We start from the raw sequence: 20,391 nt of genomic DNA, 5'->3' as shown, positions 1-20,391 counted from the left end.
TTAAAGGATCTGGCGTTGCTGTGAGATCTCATTTAGGGGAGTTTCTGCTGTGGGGCACTGGGTTAAGGATCTGGTGGTGTCTTTGTGGCACCCTGGGTTCACTGTCTACCTGGTCTGATACTCTGGGTTAAGGATCCGGCATTGCAATTGGACCTGTGTCCTCATGGATCCTAGTCAGATTAGTTTCCGCAGGGCCCAGCGGGAACTCCTCACCACCTTTTAGAAGCCTTTCCTTTCCTCCCTCCCAGGATGCAACGCCCCCATTCCGCTGGATTAGGCAGCCCGTCTGAGTGTCCAGCTCATGCTCTGCACAGACCTCTCGGATGTGGCACTGAATGCATTGTATCATGAAAGTTTGTCTGTGGCTCCTTTTTTTTTTTTTTGGTCTTTTTAGGGCCACACCCATGGCATACGGAAGTGCCCAGGCTAGGGGTCCAATCAGAACAGCACCTGCCCGCGTGTGCCACAGCCACAGCAACACGGGATCCAGCCGCGTCTGTGACCTACACCACAGCTCACGGCAACGCGGGATCCTTCACCTACTGAACGAGGCCAGGGATGGAACCCGTGTCCTCATGGATACTAGTCGGGTTCATTACCGCTGAGCCACGACGGGAACTTGTCGGTGGCTCCTTTAGACGGTAATCTTCTTGCTACCAAGACGCAGGAATTAGTCTTCCAGCCCTTAGCAGGATCCAGCCTCCCTTATGCTAATCAAAGCCTGGCCTTCTGCTGTTTAAAGAGCTTCACAAGCTTCCTGTTGCTATGAGGGTGAAAAAAGAAAGTTCTTACCTGAGCTCATGGCAATGTCCTTTAAGACTTGACCTCACAGTCCCCTCCAGCTCCATGTTTTACTGCTCCTGGGTCTGCCCCCCTCCCCACTTGCCCGCCGCAGTTGACTGTGACCTTGTTCACTGCCCTGAAAGTCTGCCCGCTGTGTGTCCCTACAACACTCTCGGCTTTCCCCAGAGTAGCTCTAACCGATTTAATTGTAACTCTTGTTTCCCGTCTCCTCTGCTAGATTCTATGAGAATAAGAGGCATTTGAGGGTTTTTGTCTGTTTGTTTTTCTTTTTCTTTTTATGGTTGAACCTGTGGCATATGGATATTCCCAGGCCAGGGATCAAACCCGCACGCCCGGAACGACCCGAGCTTCTGCAGTCAGGATCTTAACCCCCCGCGCCACAGAGGGAACTCCATGTCCCCCCCTCTTCTATCCTGCTTCTCGCATGGAGCAGACATTCAATAACAGTGAAGAAATCATGACTTTACAGGCTCTTTGTCCTCACGTCGGCTGGGGTGATCTAAATGACTAGGCGGAATTCCCCGGGACCAGATGTGACGGGGGGAGAAGGACGCCCCCACTCCAGTCCTCGACCCAGCTCCTGAATGGGAATGACGGGTTTTAGGAAGAGAGTGGAGGGGAAAAGGGGAGGGGGTTCTAAGGAGTAACTGTTGCCAAAGGACTTCCCTCCCCCACCCCGGGGTGGGGGTGGGGGAGCAGCTCAGGGAATTGCAGTCTTTTCAGACCCCACAAAGTGCCACCCGCTGCCCCTGGGGAAGCTCTCCAAGCACATTTCCAAGTGGGGTCAGCAGTGCCCCAGCAGGTGGTGGAGGGATGCGAGAAAGGAGCTCAAAGCGGGACTAGGGCACGGACTGCCAGTGCGTGGAGCCGGGCGTCTTTACTCATTCTCTAAGAGACAGTGAACAGCCACCGGCTGCCTGGGTGACCCAGGACATTTGGTTCTGGCTGAGGAGGGGGCTGAGGAGGGGCAGGCAGTCTGGGTGAGGGGCTCCAGTGCCATCAGCTTATCAGACAACCGCCTTTCTCTTTGAAGGGATTCTTGTCCTCAGGGATGCCTTTGAGAAGAGGGTCATTTCCTGCTTCAGCCTCCACGTAATCTTTGATTTCCTTTCCTGTCTTAGAAATCTGCAAGAAAGCAGAGCGTGGTTCTAGCCCTTGTCTGTTGCTCAGGAGTCATGATTGAGTCAGTCTCAAGAAAACAGCCTTCTGGGAGTTCCCTCTGTGGCTCCGACTAGTGAGCAGGAGGATGCTAGTTTGATGCCTGACCTCGCTCAGCCACTTAAGGATCCGCCTTTGCCGCACGCTGTGGTGTAGGTCACAGATGCGGCTCTGATCCCACATTGCTGTGGCCGTGGTGTAGGCTGGTGGCTGCAGCTCTGCTTCAACCCCTAGCCTGAGAACGTCCATATGGTGCGGCGCTAAAAGGACAAAAAGTAAAAAGAGGAAGGGGTGTTCCCGTTGTGGCGCAGTGGTTAACGAATCCGACTAGGAACCATGGGGTTGAGGGTTCGGTCCCCGGCCTTGCTCAGTGGGTGAGGGATCCGGTGTTGCCATGAGCTCTGGTGTGGGTTGCAGATGAGGCTCGGATCCCATGTTGCTGTGGCTCTGGCATAGACTGGAGGCTACAGCTCCGCTTTGACCCCTAGCCTGGGAACTTCCATGTGCCATGGGAACAGCCCTAGAAAAAGGCAAAAAGAGAAGAAAAAAAAAGAAAGAAAGAAAGAAAGAAAGAAAAAGGATACATTCTCTTGGGCAGGGTCGGGGATTGAGGCCAGAGAGGAAAAAGAGGAGAGGCACAGGCAGATGCGAGAGGGGTGCGAGTTCCTTGAGCAGAACCCCAAAGACCAACTCTTACTGGGAGGGCCATTTGGCCAGGCCCCACTCCGGACAGGGCTGGAGCAGGCTGGATACACGGAGCCCTCCAGGCTCTGCGCCCATCTCTTGCGCACCTTCGTGAGCTCAAACCCTGGCCTCCTTCCCTATCCCAGCTCTTTCCAGAGGCAGCTAGATCTCCTTCCACTGCCCTGCTGTCCATCACTTCCTCCTTCGCATCCCGGCTCCAAGGGGACCAGAAAGGGATGGAGGAGAGGGTGTGGGGAAGGGAGGAGGAGGCTCACCAGGGCTCTTGGGGTCTTCACTTCCTTCTTCAGCTGCTCCACCTCCATCTTCAAGAGCTCCTTCTCGCTGAGATCCTGGGCCATCCTGCCCCGGAGAGACCAGGTCCTGGAAAGGATTCCACAGCCGAAGCTGTACATCCCTTGGGCTCACCCAGCTCCCTTCTCTGCACTCTCTACACCTCAGCATCTCCCCGCTCTCCCCCTGCCTTCTGTGGCCTCCCTTCAGGCCCTTCATTGCTCACCCCTACCGGGTATGCACTGTACCACCCCCGCCCCATCATAAGTCCAGGCTCAAGAGACGAGGATGCTCCAGTCTGATGGGATCTTGGCCCTTGGAGAAGGACCTATCTATGGCGGAAATGGAAATCAGAGCGTGGAGAAGGGGGAGAAAAGGAGTTTCTTTCCTTGAGCAAGATTTGGGAAGCAGGAGTTCCCGTCGTGGCGCAGTGGTTAATGAATCTGACGAGGAACCATGAGGTTGCAGGTTCGATCCCTGCCCTTGCTCAGTGGGTTAAGGATCCAGTGTTGCCGTGAGCTGTGGTGTAGGCTGGCGGCTATAGCTCTGATTGGACCCCTAGCCTGGGAACCTCCATATGCCACGGGAGCAGCCCTAGAAAAGACAAAAAACAAAAAAAGATTTGGAAGCAAAGTTTGTGTTCCACCGAATGACACAGGCAGAAGTTTTCAGGAAACTCCAGGTCCTGTCAGAGGCGCGAGTGCCCTAAGGGTTAACAGAAGGGCTCTGATTCCAGTCTGAGCTGGATCCTTTAACCCCACTGCATCGGGCTGGGAACAGAACCCATGCCTCTGCAGCAACCAGAGTGGCTGCCGTCAGATTCTTAACCCACTGCACCATAGCGGGAACTCCCCAACTCTGATTGTGACTCCGCTGCTTCCACGCTGTGTGGCCTGAGGCAATGTTGATCATCCTCCTGGAGCCTCCGTTTCCCCATCCTCACAATGGGTATAATGAGTAGTACCTGCCTTTCCTGATTATTGTGAGTCCTAGGACCACAACACATGTGAAATACTCTCACACACCGCCTGGCGCATAATGAACTCGATACAATTATCATCGTCACCGTCACCATCATCCCCCCATCCCTCCTCCAGGGTCATCGGGGAGGCCTGCCCGGTGCCTCATGTCAACCACTGTAAGCCGAGATCCCAGCCCAGTGCAACCGCAGCCCCTCTCACCTGCCAAGCAAGAGCGTGCACTTCAAGCCACTTGTCCCCGACCCAGACAAGATGGGGTTTGAGCCTCCTGGCTCCTGATCAGCTGAAAGTCTTTGGATAAAGCAGATGGTCTGGAAGCCCAAATCTCTCACGCCTAAGCTGATCATAGGCTCAAGGTTCCAAGCCCATCCGGCAGCCTGAGCCTCCAAGACGGCCACCACTGCCGGCCCCCTGCACCCCCCGCCCCCCCCCCGGCATCAGCCCCATGCCCCTAGGGACCCCTCTGGTTCTGGCTTAGAGCCCATTTCTCTAGTTCTCACCCTCCAGCCCTGCAAGCTCCCTTTTCCCTGCCTTCTCCCCCAAGCCCTCTGCTTCCCTACCTCTGAGCCTGCTCTGAGGCTGTTCTTTCTCCCCAGAGAGGCAAGTCCTGGGGAGCCGCTGTGTCCCCCATTCAAGCCCCACAATTTCCCCTTACAAGGTTCTCCCAGCTCAGGCTCCATTCACCCATTCAATGAAAAGGCACTCACTTAGGATGCTGTGCCCATCGGCGCTGGGGGCCGTGGCCACCTGTAACACTTGTGTCCCTGCTTTTTTGCCTCCATGCCTCCCTGGGGCCCTGCCTGTGGTTCTCCCTCGGCCATCCCGGAGCACAGAGTCCGCATCTGGATCTCGCTCTTGGTTTTCTCCCAGAACCGCACAACGGCTATGCCCTTGAGCAGTCCCTGGGCTCCTGCTGAGATGGACTCCTGACCAATGACAAGGGACCCTCTCCAGGAGCAGATGTTATGGGACCAATGTGGTCAGTAAGGGATTCTCTTTTTATTTTTTAATTTTTTTGTGTGTGTTTTGGACTTTTCTAGGGCCGCACCCATGGCATATGGAGGTTCCCAGGCTAGGGGTCCAATCGGAGCCGTAACCTCTGGCCTACGCCAGAGCCACAGCAATGCCAGATCCGAACCACGTCTCATGGCAACGCCGGATCCTTAACCCACTGAGCAAGGCCAGGGGTCACACCCTCAGCCTCATGGTTCCTAGTCGGATTCGTTAACCACTGTGCCACGACGGGAACGCCGGGATTCTCTTTTCTTCCTGACTCTAGACTGACACTCGACTCCTCAGTGGAAGGGGTGGGGAGGAGGCCAGAGTTCATCTCAAGCTTTCCCTGCCCCAGGATCCAAGTCCCACTCCCAGCTGTGAGCTCTAAGAATTTGAGATCAGGAGTTCCCGTTGTGGCTCAGTGGTAACAAACCTGACTAGTATCCGTGAGGATGTGGGTTCAATCCCTGGCCTCGATCAGTGGATTAAGGATCTGGCTGTTGCTGTGAGCTGTGGTGTAGGTCACAGACGCGGCTCGGATCCTGCATTGCTGTGGCTCTGGCATAGGCTGGCAGCTGTAGCTCTGAGCTGACCCCAGCCTGGGAACTTCCATACGCTGCGGGTGTGGCCCTGAAAAGACCAAAAATAGAAAAAAAGAAGAAGAATTTGAGATCAGGTCAGGACCCCAGAGGTCATCCTGAGTCCTCTGTGATGCAGGAAAAAATGGGGCACATACCTGCTGAGGCTGGCTCAGTGCTCGGTCCACCTCTGCCTCCTAAGACCGACCGGATAATCTGGAATTTAAATCTGGTGCTTCTCCAAGCCAAGTCCTTCCTGCCATCTAGCCTGAGCCCCTCACGCTACCTTTGGTCGGTTTCATCTTGTCCTGCCTCCATCAGGCACAGAGTGTGTACACCAGGTCTTCACGGCAGGGTACCCTTCGGAGACTTGATAACCCTTCTCAGGGGACCTCTGGTTGTATCTTCCCAGCGTCCAATCTGACTCCTCTCGGCTGCTGCATCAGCAGCTTCCCATTGCTGCCGCCCTGCCGGCCCACAGCCCCCCAGCCTGATCCGGCTCCATATCCTCTCCACCCTCCAGTGCCCTGTCTCTTGGTGACTCATCCCCGAGCTTCCCAAGGAAGCCCCCACCCTCTGCCCTTTCCTCCCCTTCCATGAGTGGAAAATTCATCTCCACCCCCCCGGAGCAGGCCAGCCCCTTCCTCCTAGTCTCCCACCCCAGCCCATGCGCGCTGCAGTTTCCTCTCCAGGCCCAGGGAGCAATCACAGCCGCCCCCATCTTGACTTCCTCTGCGGGGAGAGAATGGGGGGCTGGGCCCCCAAAGGCCCTCTCCCCCGCCCCCACCCCCCCACCCCAACCCTCGCTTCCCCCTTCCCCTAGGCGGGGACAGAGAGGCACAGGCCCAGGGAGCAGGGACTGACTTCCTCTTGTCCCAGAATGAGCATGCCTGCCCTTTGCGAGCAGGTTTGGGGCTCTCACAAAGAGGAAACCAAAAGCAGTGAGAGAGAGAGAAGGCGGAGCGACCGATCAAGGGCAGGGTGAGGTGCAAAACCGGCCGGCTCCCCGGGGAGCCCAGCAGAGGCGGGGGCCATGGCGGAGCTGCAGCAGCTGCAGGAGTTTGAGATCCCCACGGCCCGGGAGGCTCTGCGGGGCAACCACAGCGCCCTGCTGCGGGTCGCGGACTACTGCGAGGACAACTACGTGCAGGTAGGCAGCCCCGCACCCCAGCCCCACCAGGCGCCTGGAGCCTGTCCTGACAGGTGCTTGGCTTGGACCCGGCTGAAATATGCCCCCGACCCAGATCAGCTTCACCCCAGCCCCCCAAAACCTGAACACTGACCCTGCTCCCCAAACCCCCACGGTGCCCCCTTCTCTCCTCCAGAGCCTCAGGGATGCCAGCCTGGGCAGTGCGACCCCGTCCTGCCACGGGCCTCGGCTCCTTCCCAGCCTCATCATCATATCCAGAGGCCCAAAGACTTGGCCTCGCACACCTGTTGGTGCCAACCTTCCCTGTTGAGGATGGCTCTAGGTGCGACTTCAGCAGAACTTTCCAAACTTTGTTGTGAACTTGAGATGCACCAAGGGAAGGTCTCTCCCTGATATCTGAAGGAGAGCTGAGAGAGGTCAGACTACACCGGGTTAAGGAGATGGGGTCTGGAGTTCCCGGCGTGGCTCAGTGGTTAGCGAATCTGACTAGCAACCATGAGGACACAGGTTCGATCCCTGGCCTTGCTCAGTGGGTTAGGATCTGGGGTTGCTGTGAACTGTGGTGTAGGTTGCAGACATGGCTGAGATCCCGCATGACTGTGGCTGTGGTGTAGGCTGGCAGCTATAGCTCCAATTAGACCCCTAGCCTGGGAACCCCCATAGACACGGGTGTGGCCCTAAAATGCAAAAAAAAAAAAAAAAATGATGGGGTCTGACTCAGAGGCAGGGGGATGGACCATATGACAGCTGGGAGCAGGCTACAAGCAAAAGACAAGGATAGTGGCATTTTAGAATGGCTTTCTAAGGAGTTCCCTGGCGGTCTAGTCGTTAAGGGTCCAGTGTTGTCACTGGTGGGGCTCAGGGCTGCTGTGGCAGGGATTCGATCCTTGGCCCAGGAACTTCTGCATGACATGGGCACAGCCAGAAAGGAAAAAAAGAAATGATAGAGCACCTCTGTTATTTCACTGACCTTCTTAATCGCCTTGCGAGACCGTATCGCTATTCCTATTTCAGAGATGAAGAGACGGCAGTTCAGGGAGGCAAGATGACTTGTCCAAGGTCACACGGCTTGGCAATGGTAGAGCCGGGCATCCGCCCAGGCCTCCTGACTCCTCAGGCTGAGCCCTTTCCTTTCAGCCTTCCCCTCCCTGACACGCGGTATGATGTTAAGACAGTTTATGTGCACTGGGACCTCCCAGCTCAAGGGGTGTTGAAAAAACAATAGTAAAAGGAGTAAGTGTTTATGGGAAAATGGCAGCTTAAAGAAAGTCAATGTTGGAGTTCCCACTGTGGCTCAGTGGGTTAAGAAGCTGACCAGTACCCATGAGGATGCAGGTTTGATCCCTGGCCTCGCTCAGTGGGTTAAGGATCAGTGGGCAAGCCATGATGTGGATGTGGCTAGGATCTGGCATTGCTGTGGCTGTTTCCACCCCTAGCCTGGGGAACTTCCTTCCATATGCTGCACCTGCGGCCCCCCCAAAAAGAAAGAAAAAGAACAGGAGAGGGAGAGAAATAAACAAATACATACATAAAGAGCACCAATGATAACAACAGCTAAGATACTCTGCCCCCCTAACTGCCCTCATTGTCTCCTTCAGTCCTCACCCCAATCTTGGGAGGCAAGGAGCACTCCCACTTCACAACCAGAAGGCGGAGCTTTGGAAAGGTTAACTCACTTTCCCAAGGTCTCCAAGCTAGTGGGGCTTGAATGGGAACTCTGACTCCAGAGCTCCCCCGACACACACCTCTAGTTAAAAATGCTACACTGGGAGTTCCCATGGTGCGTGGCTCCGTGGTTAATGAATCCGACTAGGAACCATGAGGTTGCGGGTTCGATCCCTGGCCTTGCTCAGTGGGTTGAGGATCCGGCATTGCCGTGACCTGTGGTGTAGGTCACAGACGTGGCTCGGATCTGGCGTTGCTGTGACTGTGGCGTAGGCTGGAGGCTACAGCTCCGATTGGACCCCTAGCCTGGGAACATCCACATGCCATGGGAGCAGCACTAGGAAAGGCAAAAAGACCAAAAAAAAAAAAAAAAAAGCTACACTGAGTGTAGATGTTGAATGACTAATTGTAGATACTGCAGATGAGCTGGAACATGGCTTGTAAACCATCCATTCTCCCAGCACCAGAAGGCACGCTCTTCCTACGGACTAGGATGGAGGCGCTCCTTCCATTCCTTAAACACCTTCTGCGTATCTCAAGGCACGTCTGGGTTGGTCCTCCCTTGCGCGCACAGTGTACGTAGAGATTTGGAGATCGCCAAGACCTGAGGCCAATTCCCATCTCCTGGACCTGTGGCAAATTTCCTTTTTCTTTTTTTCATCTTTTTGCCTTTTAGGGCCACACCCGCAGCATATGGTGTTCCCAGGCTAGGGGTCGAACTGGAGCTGCAGCTGCCAGCCTACACCCCAGCCCCAGCAACGCCAGATCCTTAACCCCCTGAGTGAGGCCAGGGATCAAACCCGCATCCTCGTGGATACTAGTAGGGTTCGTTAACCGCTGAGCCATGATGGGAATTCCTGCATTTCTTCTTTCTTCATGCAGAACACTAACTACCAGGCCACACAACCCGTTACTTCTCCCGGCTTCTCTGGGGGTTTTGGGGAAGGAAACGCCTAGGAAGGGTTTGGGTGACTTCTCAGAGCTGGTTTTAAACAAGGCCTGGTTCCCACGACCTCCCTCCCCGCCTCCCTCTACCCCAACCAGGTGTCAAGAGACCCTTGGGGAATGGGGGAGGGCAGGCTGGGGTCACCTGCAGAGTTCTCTGTCAGGGTCCGACGAGTTTTCAGGCAGGTGATTTGCATGATGCATAAACAGTCAGCCATGACGATGGCTGCCAGGCCTTTGCGTCTCTCCAGACCTGGCTCTGGGTCAAAACCCAAGCCAGGGGACAGGAGGCATCCGGGCTCTAGCCTCCCAGACCTGGGCCCAAGCAGACCTTTTTTCCTGTTTGGACGGACGGGTAAAATCCAGTGATGCATTCCGCATGCCAGTCCAGGGAGGGGACAGTACAGGGGAGGCCAGCCAAGACCAAAGGAGTTGTCACCGCTCCATTCTGGGCCTTCATCTCCTCACCTAATTTTTTTTTTTTTTTTTTTCGCTCTTTAGGGCCGCACTAATGGCATATGGAGATTCCCAGGCTAGGGGTGGAATTGGAGCTATAGTTGCTGGCCTACACCACAGCCATAGTAACTCGGGATCCAGCCTCATGGTTCCTAGCTGGATTTGTTTCCGAGGCGCCACAATGGGAACTTCTCCTCACATATTAAAGGAAGGTTTTGAGCTAAACTAAGACCTGCTGTCCTTTCTGGTTTTAACTTCCTGGGCTTGATTTTTTTTTTTTTTTTTTTTTTTGCTTTTGCTTTTTCAAGGCCCTTGGTTACATATGCTGATGCGATGAGATATAAACTGAATGCAAATGAGCAGCTCGCTCCCTCTGTTGGAACAGAAAGCAGGGAGGACCACCTGACGGGAGCGGGGGACAGAAGATTTTCTGGGCCTGCCCTTTGGCTCCAGCCTGCCCTGGGCTACCCCGGAGGCCCCCGGGTCTCTCTCAGCATCCTGTCTGGATAGGTTCTAGGTCTGTTCTCCACTACAGGCCCTGAGCGCCCCTGAGGGCCCTCAGCAAGGAGACCCTAGCGTGCAGTCTTGCTGGTCAGTCCCCGGGCCTCTCCCCAGACTTGCCCTGGCATACCCCCCTCCCCTTAATGTCCCGTCCTGGGATGAGGAAGCTGCCTGGGGAACCAAATGACCAGAGAAGTCTTGTCCCAGCCCCCACAGTCTGATCTGGGACTGAAAAAAAAACGCTCTTCTGTCTTCAGCCACTCCCTGCCCACCCCACCACCACCGACTGGAAGTGTGGCCCTGGCCAGAACCTGGCACAGTGCCTGGCATGCAGTAGGATGATGCCCAGCAAGTGATTGGGCTGGCATGCAATCTGCTGATTAACTAACGAACACGGATTTATTAAGTATCATGTATGTGTTGGGCACTAATCCAGGAAAGGATGCAGAATAAAACACGCGAGTTTCCTTCTTTCCAAGCACTTATTTTAGTGTGTGTGTGTGTGTGTGAGAGAGAGAGAGAGAGACAGACAGAGAGACAGAGAGAGAGAGAATGGGTGAGGGAACAGATAATAAAGTTCACAGATAAATAATTACTGATAGTGTTAAGTGCTCTGAAGAAAAGAGAACAGAGTCAATTTGACAGAGACTCCATACAGAACGGAGTTCCCATCCTGTGTGGCTCAGTGGTTAACGAATCCAACTAGGAACCATGAGGTTGCAGGTTCGATCCCTGGCCTCGCTCAGCCGGGCTAAGGATCCGGCGTTGCCGTGAGCTGTGGTGTAGGTTGCAGATGAGGCTTGGATCTGGCATAGCTGTGGCTGTGGTGAAGGCTGGTGGCCACAGCTCTGATTTGACCCCTAGCCTGCGAACCTCCATAGGCCGCGGGAGCAGCACTAGAAAAGGCAAAAAGACAAAAAATAAAAAAATAAAATGCAGAAGTATTAGCTGGGGCCAGAAGGTAATCTCTGAAGAGCTGAGCGATTTAATAATAAGGATTCTTGAAAGAAGTACAGTGGAGTTCCTTGGTGACTCAGTGAGTTAAGGATCTGGTGTTATCACTGCTGTGGCTCAGGTCATTGCTGTGCCATGGGTTCGATCCTTGGCCTGGGAACTTCCACATGCCATGAGCACAGTCCCAAGGGGGAAAAAGGTACAATGAGTGCAAAGGCCCTTGGGTAGAAACAATTTTTTTTTTTTGTCTTTTTCTAGGCCCGCACCTGTGGCATAAGGGGGTTCCCAGGCTAGGGGTCCAATCAGAGCTGTAGCTGCCAGCCTATGCCACAGCCACAGCAACGTGGGATCCGAGCTGCCTCTGTGACCTCCACCACAGCTCACAGCAACGCTGGATCCTTAACCCACTGAGCGAAGCCAGGGATTGAACCTGCAACCTCATGGTTCCTCGTTGGATTTGTTAACCACAGTGCCAGGACGGGAACTTCCCGAAACAATCTTATTTTGATCAGGAACAGAGACCCAAAGGCCAGTGTGGCAGGAGGACCATGCGGGAGAGGGAGAGTGGAAGGGGAGGAGGAGGAGGAGGAGGAAAGCAGGAGCCACCCTCGGGGGGCCCATGTAAGCCATGGCCAGAGGTTTGCTTGACTCTCAGAGTGTTGGGAAGCTACCGGTGGAAATGAATGATGCCACCCTTCATGGGCCTCAGTTTCTTATCTATAAAATGGACCAGAGAGTTCCTTGGTGGAGCAGTGGGTTCAGGATCCAGCGTTGTCACTGCTGTGGCGTGGGATCCATTCCTGGCCCAGGAACTTCTGCCTGCCATGGGCTCGGCAGAAAAAGAAAGGGGGAGAAAAAAAAAAGGACCACAGGTTATTGCTACCCCGAAACCAACTTGCAGACTTGAGCTAAACCAGGAGCATAGGAGGCACCAGGGGAGCTTTTAGAGGTGCAGATTCACTGGCCTCACTCCCAGGGGATTCTGGTTAGAAGATCTGGGAAATGGAGTTCCCCGTTGTGGCTCAGTGGTAACAAACCCTCCTAGTATCCATGAGGACGAGTGTTGGATCCCTGGCCTTGTTCAGTGGGTGAAGGATCCAACGTTGCCGTGAGCTGTGGTGTAGGTTGCAGATGCGGCTGGGATCCCGTGTTGCTGTGGCTGGGGTGTAGGCTGGCAGCTGCAGCTCCGATTCCACACCCCAAGCCTGGGAACTCCCAAGTGCCTCGGGTGGGGCCCTAAATAGCCAAGAAAAAAAAAAAAGAAGAAGAAGAAGAAGATCTGGGATGGGTGCCTGAGTTTGGTTGTTTGGTTTTTAAGTCTGAGAATATCTCCTCCAGCCAGTAGTGACTTCCTCTTTCCTTTCTACTGTTCACTTTTTACTGTGCCATCCACCTCCCCCAAAGCCCAGGAAGCTGGTAGAGCCAAGCCTCAGGCTGACTATTTGAGAAGGGTATCAGGGTATCTTTTCCTCACCTTACATCCAGATCCCAGGGCCACAGGTTCACTTCACTTCCCTGATGTTCCCTCTCTAAGCCATTTTTTTTTTTTTTTTGCTTTTTTTTAGGGCCGCACCTGCGGCATATGGAGGGGCCCAGGCTAGGGGTCCAATCAGAGCTGCAGCTGCCAGCCTGCGCCACAGCCACAGCTACAGCCACACCAGATTTGAGCCACATCTGCAACCTACAACACTGTTCACGGCAACTCCAGATTCTTAACCCACTGAGCGAGGCCAGGGATCAAACCTGCATCCTCATGCATACTAGGTGGATTCGTTTCTGCTGAGCCACCAGGGAAACTTCCCCCATGTCATCCTTCGAGAAAACACCTGAACCATCTAAGGGTTGAGGCTTTCTCCCAGCTCAGCCCTCGCCTGCCTCATCCCTTACCCCACCCTAGCCCATCCAGCCAAGGATCCAGGGAGACAGGGTGGCCTGAGGCCAGGACTGCGTGTCTTTCAGGCCACAGACAAGCGGAAGGCGCTGGAGGAGACCATGGCCTTCGCCACCCAGGCCCTGGCCAGTGTGGCTTACCAGGTGGGCAACCTGGCTGGAAACACTCTGCGTATGTTGGACCTTCAGGCGGCTGCCCTGCGGCAAGTGGAAGCCCGAGTGAGCACACTGGGCCTGGTAAGCGCTGTGGGGAGACTGCTCACGTCAGCCCCCAACTCTTTTTTCTTTCCTTTTTTTTTTTTTTTTTTGTCTTTTTGCCTTTTCTAGGGCCGCTCCCGTGGCCTATGGAGGTCGCAGGCTGGGGGTCTCATCAGAGCTGTAGCCACCAGCCTACACCAGAACCACAGCAACGCGGGATCCAAGCTGTGTCTGTGACGTACACCACAGCTCATCGCAACACCGGATCCTTAACCCACTGAGTGGAGTTAGGGATCGAACCTTCCACCTCATGATTCCTAGTCAGATTCATTAACCACTGCGCCACGACGGGAAATTCAGCCCCCAACTCTGAAGCCCCTCCCAGACACCTTCTAGAGCCAAAGCTCTTTGCTGCCTTCCTCCATGTCCAAACGCACATGCCAGGCTTTTTGAGCCCTCTTGTCTCTGTAGCTATGTCTCAGGGGTGGGCCTTGCTGCTCCATCAGAACAGGAATTCTGTGATGGCAGAACTTTTCTTTTTTTTTTTTTAAAGCTGTACCCATGGCATAAGGAAGTTCCCAGGCTAGGGGTCTAATGGGAGCTGTAGGCACCAGCCACAGCCACAGCCACAGCCAAGTGGGATCTGAGCCGCATCTGCGACCTACACCTCAGCTTACGGCGACACCGGATCCTTAACCCACTGAGCAAGACCAGGGATGGAACCCAGAACCTCATGGTTCCCAGTCGGATTCGTTACCCATTGAGCCATGACCGGAACTCCCTGGCAGAACTTTTTTTTCCCTGAGTTCTCTCCTATATGACAGACAGTAGGCTCGCCCCATCACGGGGGCTGCATGGGACAGGAAAGAGGCAAATGGACCCAGTTTCCATCCTAACACAGGCGGTGACTTAGGAAAAATCCCAGACCCACAGTGCTTGCCTGGCAAGGTATCCTCAGCCCTGGCAGCACTGCCACTACCCCCCACCCTATCTAGCACACACGCCCTCCTCCTTCCTTCCTGGATCCTTGGCCGAGCCACTGCCCCATAAACCACCCGCACAGCTCCAGTTACACATCAGCCTGGCCAGTGTATCCTCCACAGGTTCCGTGTGGGTGTGTCTTTTCCTCTCACCCCAGCAGGCTGGAGGTCCCGCCCTCCCGGGGCTGCAGGTTTCTCCACAGAACATTCCAAGAGGAAGTTAATTCACTTCATAGTGTCCCCCCAAAGGGAGAGCTGCTCCAGCCACAATTCTCAGCCACCTCTGCATTGACCCGCTCTGCTCCCGAGCCAGCCCCGTCTCTTCCCTGCACCCCCAGGGATGCTGTGCTTTCCCTTTGCCTCTGGTTCCTGCTCAGCGAACAATAAATAACCCTTGTTCTCTTCCGCCAGGAAGTTGCTCCAAAGTAGCTCCATCCTCCCCTGGCCACTCTTTTCCCAAATGCTGTGTGGCCTTGGGGACAGACCTCCCTCTTTCTCTCTGGACTTCACGGCCTCCTCTGGTCCTCCCCCCGCCCCCCAACATCTTAAAGGGCAAGGTGCTGGGCAGAGGCCATCTCACTGTCACCTCCAACCCTGTGTCTGTGTCGCAGATGGTGAACATGCATATGGAGAAGGTGGCCCGAAGGGAGATCGGTACTTTAGCCACCGTCCAGCGGCTGCCCCCCAGCCAGAAAATCATCGCCCCCGAGAGCCTACCTCCCCTGACACCCTACTACAGGAAACCCCTCAACTTTGGTTGCCTGGACGACATTGGCCATGGGATCAAGGTAAAGAGAGGGGCCCCTCCTCTTTCTCTACAGCCCACCCTCTTCTGCCTCACCGATCTCTTCTCTCTAGAGCCTCAGCTCTCTTCCACGGCCATGTTCTTGTCCCCACCTGCGGCCTCTTTCCTTCCTCAGTCCCTGAAGCCATCATCCTAAGTTGCTGCCCCACCCCACAAGGCCTCCTTAAAGAGGAGACTCCCGGAGTTCCTGTTGTGGCTCAGTGGTTAATGGATCCGACTAGGAACCATGAGGTTGCAGGTTCGATCCCTGGCCTTGCTCAGTGGGTGAGGGATCCGGCGTTGTCATGAGCCGTGGTGTAGGTCACAGACATGGGCCAGATGCTACATTGCTGTGGCTGTGGTTTAGGCCAGCAGCTACAGCTCTGATTAGAACCCTAGCCTGGGAACCTCCATGTGCCATGGGTGCGACCCTCAAAAGACCAAAAAAAAAAAAAAACCCAAACAATAAAATCTTCATGGAGTTCTCATTGTGGTTCAGTGGTAATGAACCCAACTAGTATCTACAAGAATGTGGGTTCAATCCCTGGCTTCACTCAGTGGGTTAAGGATCTGACGTTGCTGTGAGTTGTGGTGTAGGTCGCAGATGCGACTCGGAGATGGCATTGCTGTGGCTATGGCGTAGGCCAGTGGCTGCGGCTCCGATCAGACTCCTAGCCTGGGAACTTCTTTTTTTTTTTTTTTGTCTTTTTAGGGCCGTGCCTGTGGTATATGCACGTTCCCGGGCTAGGGATCTAATCAGAGCTGTAGCTGCCAGCCTACACCAGAGCCACAGCAACTCGGGATCTGAGCTGAGTCTGTGACCTAAAACCACACCTCTCAGCAATGCCAGATCCTTAACCCACCAAGGGAGGCCAGAGATCGAACCCACAACTTTATGGTTCCTAGTCCGATTTGTTAACCACTGAGCCACAACGGGAACTCCTACCCTGGGAACTTCCATGTGCTGCGGGTGTGGCCCTAAAAAGAGAGAGAGGAAAAAAACCAAAAAGCTTCATGACCCCTCTCTTCATAACTGACCTTTACTCACAGGATCTGCTGAGAGTGATATCTGAGCACCCATCCTCACCCCCCTTTGTGGGTGTGGGGTGTGTGTGTGAAGGGGAAGGCGGGGGAGTATGTCAGGGTGTGCATGAGAATGGCTCCCCAGCCACAGGAGCACAGCAACTTCCTCTGTCTGGAGGTCTGAGGTCACTGCACTGAACTGTCATCCCAGAGCTGCTGTTGGGCAGGAAGCGGCCGGGAAGCAGCCAGCTCAAAGGGGGACATGGTGAATGACTCTGGTCTTTTCTTCACAGCCCATCTCCTCTCGAGGTGGGAGAGTACACAAACCCCTAAGCCCATTTTTTGTTTTTGTTTTTTGTCTTTTTAGGGCCAAACCCATGGCATACGGAGGTTCCCAGGCGAGGGGTTGAATCAGAACTGCACTTGCCAGCCACAGCCACAGCCACTCCGGATCTGAGCTGCGTCTGTGACCTACACCACAGCTCACAGCAACGCAGAATACTGAGTGAGGCCAGGGATGGAACCTGCATCCTCATGGGTGCCAGTCAGTTTCGTTTCCTCGGAGCTACGAAGGGGAACTACTCTGAGCCCATTTTGTTGATTCCTTGTCCCCACACTGCAACACTCCAGATGACACTAGAAGCTTCCTAGTATCTAAATGACCCCCTGATATCCTTTTCTTTCTTTCTTTTTCTTTTTTTTTGGTTGTCTTTTTGCCTTTTCTTGAGCCGCTCCGGCGACATATGGAGGTTCCCAGGCTGGAGGTGGAATTGGAGCTGTAGCCACTGGCTTACGCCAGAGCCACAGCAACGCAGGATCCGAGACGCGGCTGGGACCCACACCACAGCTCACGGCAATGCCAGATCCTCAACCCACTGAGCGAGGCCAGGGATCGAACCCACACCCTCATGGTTCCTAGTCGGAATCATGGACCACTGCGCCGCGAAGCGAACTCCGCCCCCACACCCCATATCCTTTAACACACCTTCTTCCCCCAAAGAGAAAGTACACTCCCTCCTTCAGTCACAAGTCCATTCTACCCATTGTCCAACCTAAGTTCTTCGTGCTTCAGCTCAAGTCCCTTTTGTCTTGTCCCTCCTGAAGGACAGCAGAAGACATCATTCCCCGTGCACCCTCTCTTGGGCAAACGCTGTCCGTCACACAGGTGCTCCCTGGCACGTGTGTTTGCACCTTGTCACTTGAACACTCCAAGGGTGCTGCCCCTCTCTGCTCCCAACTCCCCAAAGCCAGTGCCGCAGGCCGGCCAACAGGGGACGATTCTAAATGGGAGGTCCTTTCCCTACCACCTCCGCAGCCCCGCGCGGGGGCTGGGGTTTCTCAGGGTTGGGGACCAGCGAGCTGGGGGCTGCTGGGGGGAAAAGGGTGGGGCTCGGCAGAGGAGGAAGCGGCCTTCAGACCCAAGACCCAGGCAGCGGGTGAGGGGGGTGGGAAGAGGGGCTGGGAAGTGGAAGCGGGAACTTGCCGGTGGCCACGCTCTCTCTCCCGGCCCTCGCCCGCCCCTCCCCCATTTCCTCTCCCGGAGGAGGGGCCACGGCGGCGTGGGGGCGGGGCAACGAGTCAGCCCCGCCCCCTGCTTCCCCTCCCCTCCACCCGCAGGATTCGAGCACGCAGCTGTCTCGGACCGGGACCCTGTCTCGAAAGAGCATCAAGGCGCCTGCCGCACCCGCCTCCGCCACCCTCGGGTGAGGCCTCGCCGCGATCCTAACCTGCCCCGCCCAAGTCCACAAACTCGACTCCCCCACCCTCGCTTCAAGCCGGGCGCCAAACTTCCTCCTGCCAGCTGCCAGCTGCCAGCTACCACCTCCTCCCCGTCCCGACCCCCTGCCTGCCAGCAGCCTTCCCTCTTGCTGACACCCTTCCCCTCCACCCCTAGGAGAGCGCCCCGGATCCCCGAGCCGGTGCAGCCCCCGTGGTGCCCAACGGCAAGCTCTCCGCCGCCTCCTCTGCCTCCTCCCTGGCCTCGGCAGGGTGAGCCCACGGGCCCAAAAAATAGGATGGCTGGGGCGGGGGGGGGCGGGGCGGGTGAGAGGCCACAGGAGAACAAGGGCGGGGCTTACAACTAAAGGGGCGGGGCCAGTTGATGCAGAGTTAGGGAGGGCGTCCCCCAGTCAAGCCTAAGCCCCCCCTTCTCTGGTCTTCAGCAGCGCTGAAGGGGTCGGTGGTGTCTCCGCGGTCAAGGGGCAAGCAGCACCTCCGCCCCCTCCACCTGCTGCCTCCGACGTCTTCCTGCTGCCCCCTCCACTGGAGGAACTGTCCCTGCCCCCGCCGGGTAAGGAGCTCCGCCCTCCCCTCCTAGCTCAACTTTGGGGTCGTTGCCTCACCCCAACACTTCTCCCCACCCCTTGGATCCAATTGGGCCTCTCCGTGGATGCTTTGCAACAGGCGTAAGGGGAAGGGGAAGCGAACGTAGTTGAGCGCACCTGCTTTATACCAGGCCCCCGGGGGCGAAGCGTCTCACCCACCTTCCCACTTAAACTTAACCCTAAGAGAATCTCCACACTCCCATTTAAGAGAAGCTGAGGGAGTTCCCGTCGTGGCGCAGTGGTTAACGAATCCAACTGGGAACCATGAGGTTGTGGGTTCGGTCCCTGCCCCCGCTCAGCGGGTTAACGATCCGGCGTTGCCGTGAGCTGTGGTGTAGGTTGCAGACACGGCTCGGATCCAGCGTTGCTGTGGCTCTGGCGTAGGCCGGGGACTACAGCTCCGATTCGACCCCTAGCCTGGGGACCTCCATATGCCGCGGGAGCGGCCCAAGAAATAGCAAAAAGACAAAAAAAATAAAAAATAAAAAAAAATAAAAATAAGAGAAGCTGAGCCTGAGAGTTAAATTGACTTGCCTCAGGCTCACCAAGCTAAGTGGCAGAGTCTGCTCATCCTACACGATTCGATTCACCGTCACTCAGTGTTTACTAAGCACCTCCTACCTGCATTGTGGGAGGAGCAGGATGAACGAGGGTAAGAGGCAGATTACCTAAAACGAGTAGATCCTTAGAGTTCTCTTGTGGCACAGTGAATTGAGGCTCCAGCCATGTCACTGCGGCGGTTTGGGTCGAAGCCCTGGCCTGGGAGCTTCCATATGCCACAGGCTTGGCCAAAAAAATAACATGGATAAACCCTGGAGCCCTGCTCTTTGAACAGTGACGTTCAAAGAGTGGCAGGTTCCCTGTCACATTGGCAGCCTTTCTGCTTTTCCCTCTCAGCCCCAGAGCTGCCCCTCCCCCTGGACCTGCCCCCTCCTCCACCCCTGGATGTAGACGACTTGGGGCTTCCACCTCCACCCCCACCAGGCTTTGGGCCAGAAGAGCCTAGCTGGATCCCTGATGCATACTTGGAGAAAGGTACTTGACTCTTGAGACGGGAAAGGGCACCAGATCCTGGGTTCAGGGCTCCCCCCACCCAACTCTTCCATCGCAGAGTCATCCTCCCCTCCCTTCTGCAAAGGTGGTCTGCACCCCACCCCCTGCAAAGGAAGCAGCTGGCCTCATTATTAGCTCAGCTGGGGAAGAATGGGGGGGGGGGCTTTGGAAAAGGCATCTCCTGTCCCACTCCCTGCAGCCTTCTCCCCTAGTTGCTCCCTAAAGTCTAGCATGCAGGGCGCCAGCATCCCCATGGTTGCAGGAAGCACATCTCATGGCACCCTCCCCTCCCGCCCTGCAGTGGTAACGCTGTACCCATACACCGGCCAGAAGGACAACGAACTCTCCTTCTCTGAGGGCACCGTTATCTGCATCACCCGCCGCTACTCTGATGGCTGGTGTGAGGGCGTCAGCTCCGAGGGTTCCGGATTCTTCCCTGGGAACTATGTGGAGCCCAGCTGCTGACAGCCAGGGATCTCTGGGATGCTGACCCAGGCACTGCCATGAGCCCCATGCCAGAGCCAGCTCTCGTGAAGCCTGGACTAGACCTGCACACCTCCTGGGGCCATGAGCTGTGACTGCCCCTTCCCCACCACCCCGCTGCAGTGGGAAGGATCTGGGGAGAGGAAGTACACAGAGCTCTACTGCAGACAGGAAAAGAACTGGAAGCCAAGGAGCTTGGTGATCTTATCCACGGAGGATGCTTAATGCCGTGCAGGACAGGGTCTCCAGTTGCAAGTGCCAACTTTGAATAAAACGCGTGATGAGCTCCTGGTGATTGCCCTGAAGGGCTGGGGGGACAGAGGGAAGAGGGGTTGAATGGCTCTCCAGTTCTAAGACCTCCACTAATTGCTGAGCTCCTCTGCCTGCCCCAAGCAGTGGGTTATCTCCCCCGCCCCCCCCCGGGGGGGGTGTCTCAGTGAGCCCCCTACATTAGAGGCTCTGCCACGATGGGCTGCACCGTTCTTTTGCCTGCT

The 20,391-nt window shown here is 55.7% G+C and overlaps 2 protein-coding genes across 5 annotated transcripts; one reads left to right on the top strand and one right to left on the bottom strand.

The window, feature by feature from the left end:
* Positions 1,644-7,800, bottom strand: LOC110255211 (guanine nucleotide-binding protein G(I)/G(S)/G(O) subunit gamma-T2). 4 transcript variants are annotated; one of them, XM_013980995.2, is made up of 3 exons: positions 7,612-7,800; positions 2,922-3,027; positions 1,644-1,929 (listed from the first exon to the last, which is right to left on the bottom strand). In XM_013980995.2, the coding sequence occupies exons 2-3, from the start codon at positions 3,003-3,005 to the stop codon at positions 1,804-1,806; spliced, it is 210 nt and encodes a 69-aa protein (XP_013836449.1). In that variant the 5' UTR covers positions 3,006-3,027; positions 7,612-7,800; the 3' UTR covers positions 1,644-1,803. The 4 variants fall into 4 exon arrangements, with proteins under 4 accessions (XP_013836449.1, XP_005668915.1, XP_003358133.1 ...); XM_005668858.3 differs by lacking the exon at positions 7,612-7,800 and adding an exon at positions 5,778-6,118; XM_003358085.4 differs by lacking the exon at positions 7,612-7,800 and adding an exon at positions 5,650-6,109.
* Positions 6,320-20,379, top strand: LOC110255205 (ABI gene family member 3-like). Its single transcript, XM_003358086.4, is given in 9 exon segments — positions 6,320-6,641; positions 13,122-13,289; positions 14,842-15,018; positions 17,655-17,740; positions 17,932-17,960; positions 17,963-18,026; positions 18,200-18,327; positions 19,259-19,396; positions 19,716-20,379. Coding segments are annotated over 9 exon segments (1,071 nt in total). The 5' UTR covers positions 6,320-6,524; the 3' UTR covers positions 19,880-20,379.

The sequence above is a fragment of the Sus scrofa genome, chromosome 12 (assembly GCF_000003025.6).
Source record: "Sus scrofa isolate TJ Tabasco breed Duroc chromosome 12, Sscrofa11.1, whole genome shotgun sequence".
Taxonomy (NCBI): domain Eukaryota; kingdom Metazoa; phylum Chordata; class Mammalia; order Artiodactyla; family Suidae; genus Sus; species Sus scrofa.
This window is presented reverse-complemented; position numbering and strand designations above follow the sequence as displayed.

Bases quoted from the DNA above. Each gene is read 5' to 3' on its own strand.
- LOC110255211 (XM_005668858.3), bottom strand. From the start codon at position 5,809: ATGGAGGCAGGACAAGATGAAACCGACCAAAG. The intron at 3,028-5,777 runs GTAGCGTGAGGG...AATCCTTTCCAG, and splicing joins CAAGATGAAACCGACCAAAG to GACCTGGTCTCTCCGGGGCA. The intron at 1,930-2,921 runs GTGAGCCTCCTC...GCTTTCTTGCAG, and splicing joins TGAAGACCCCAAGAGCCCTG to ATTTCTAAGACAGGAAAGGA.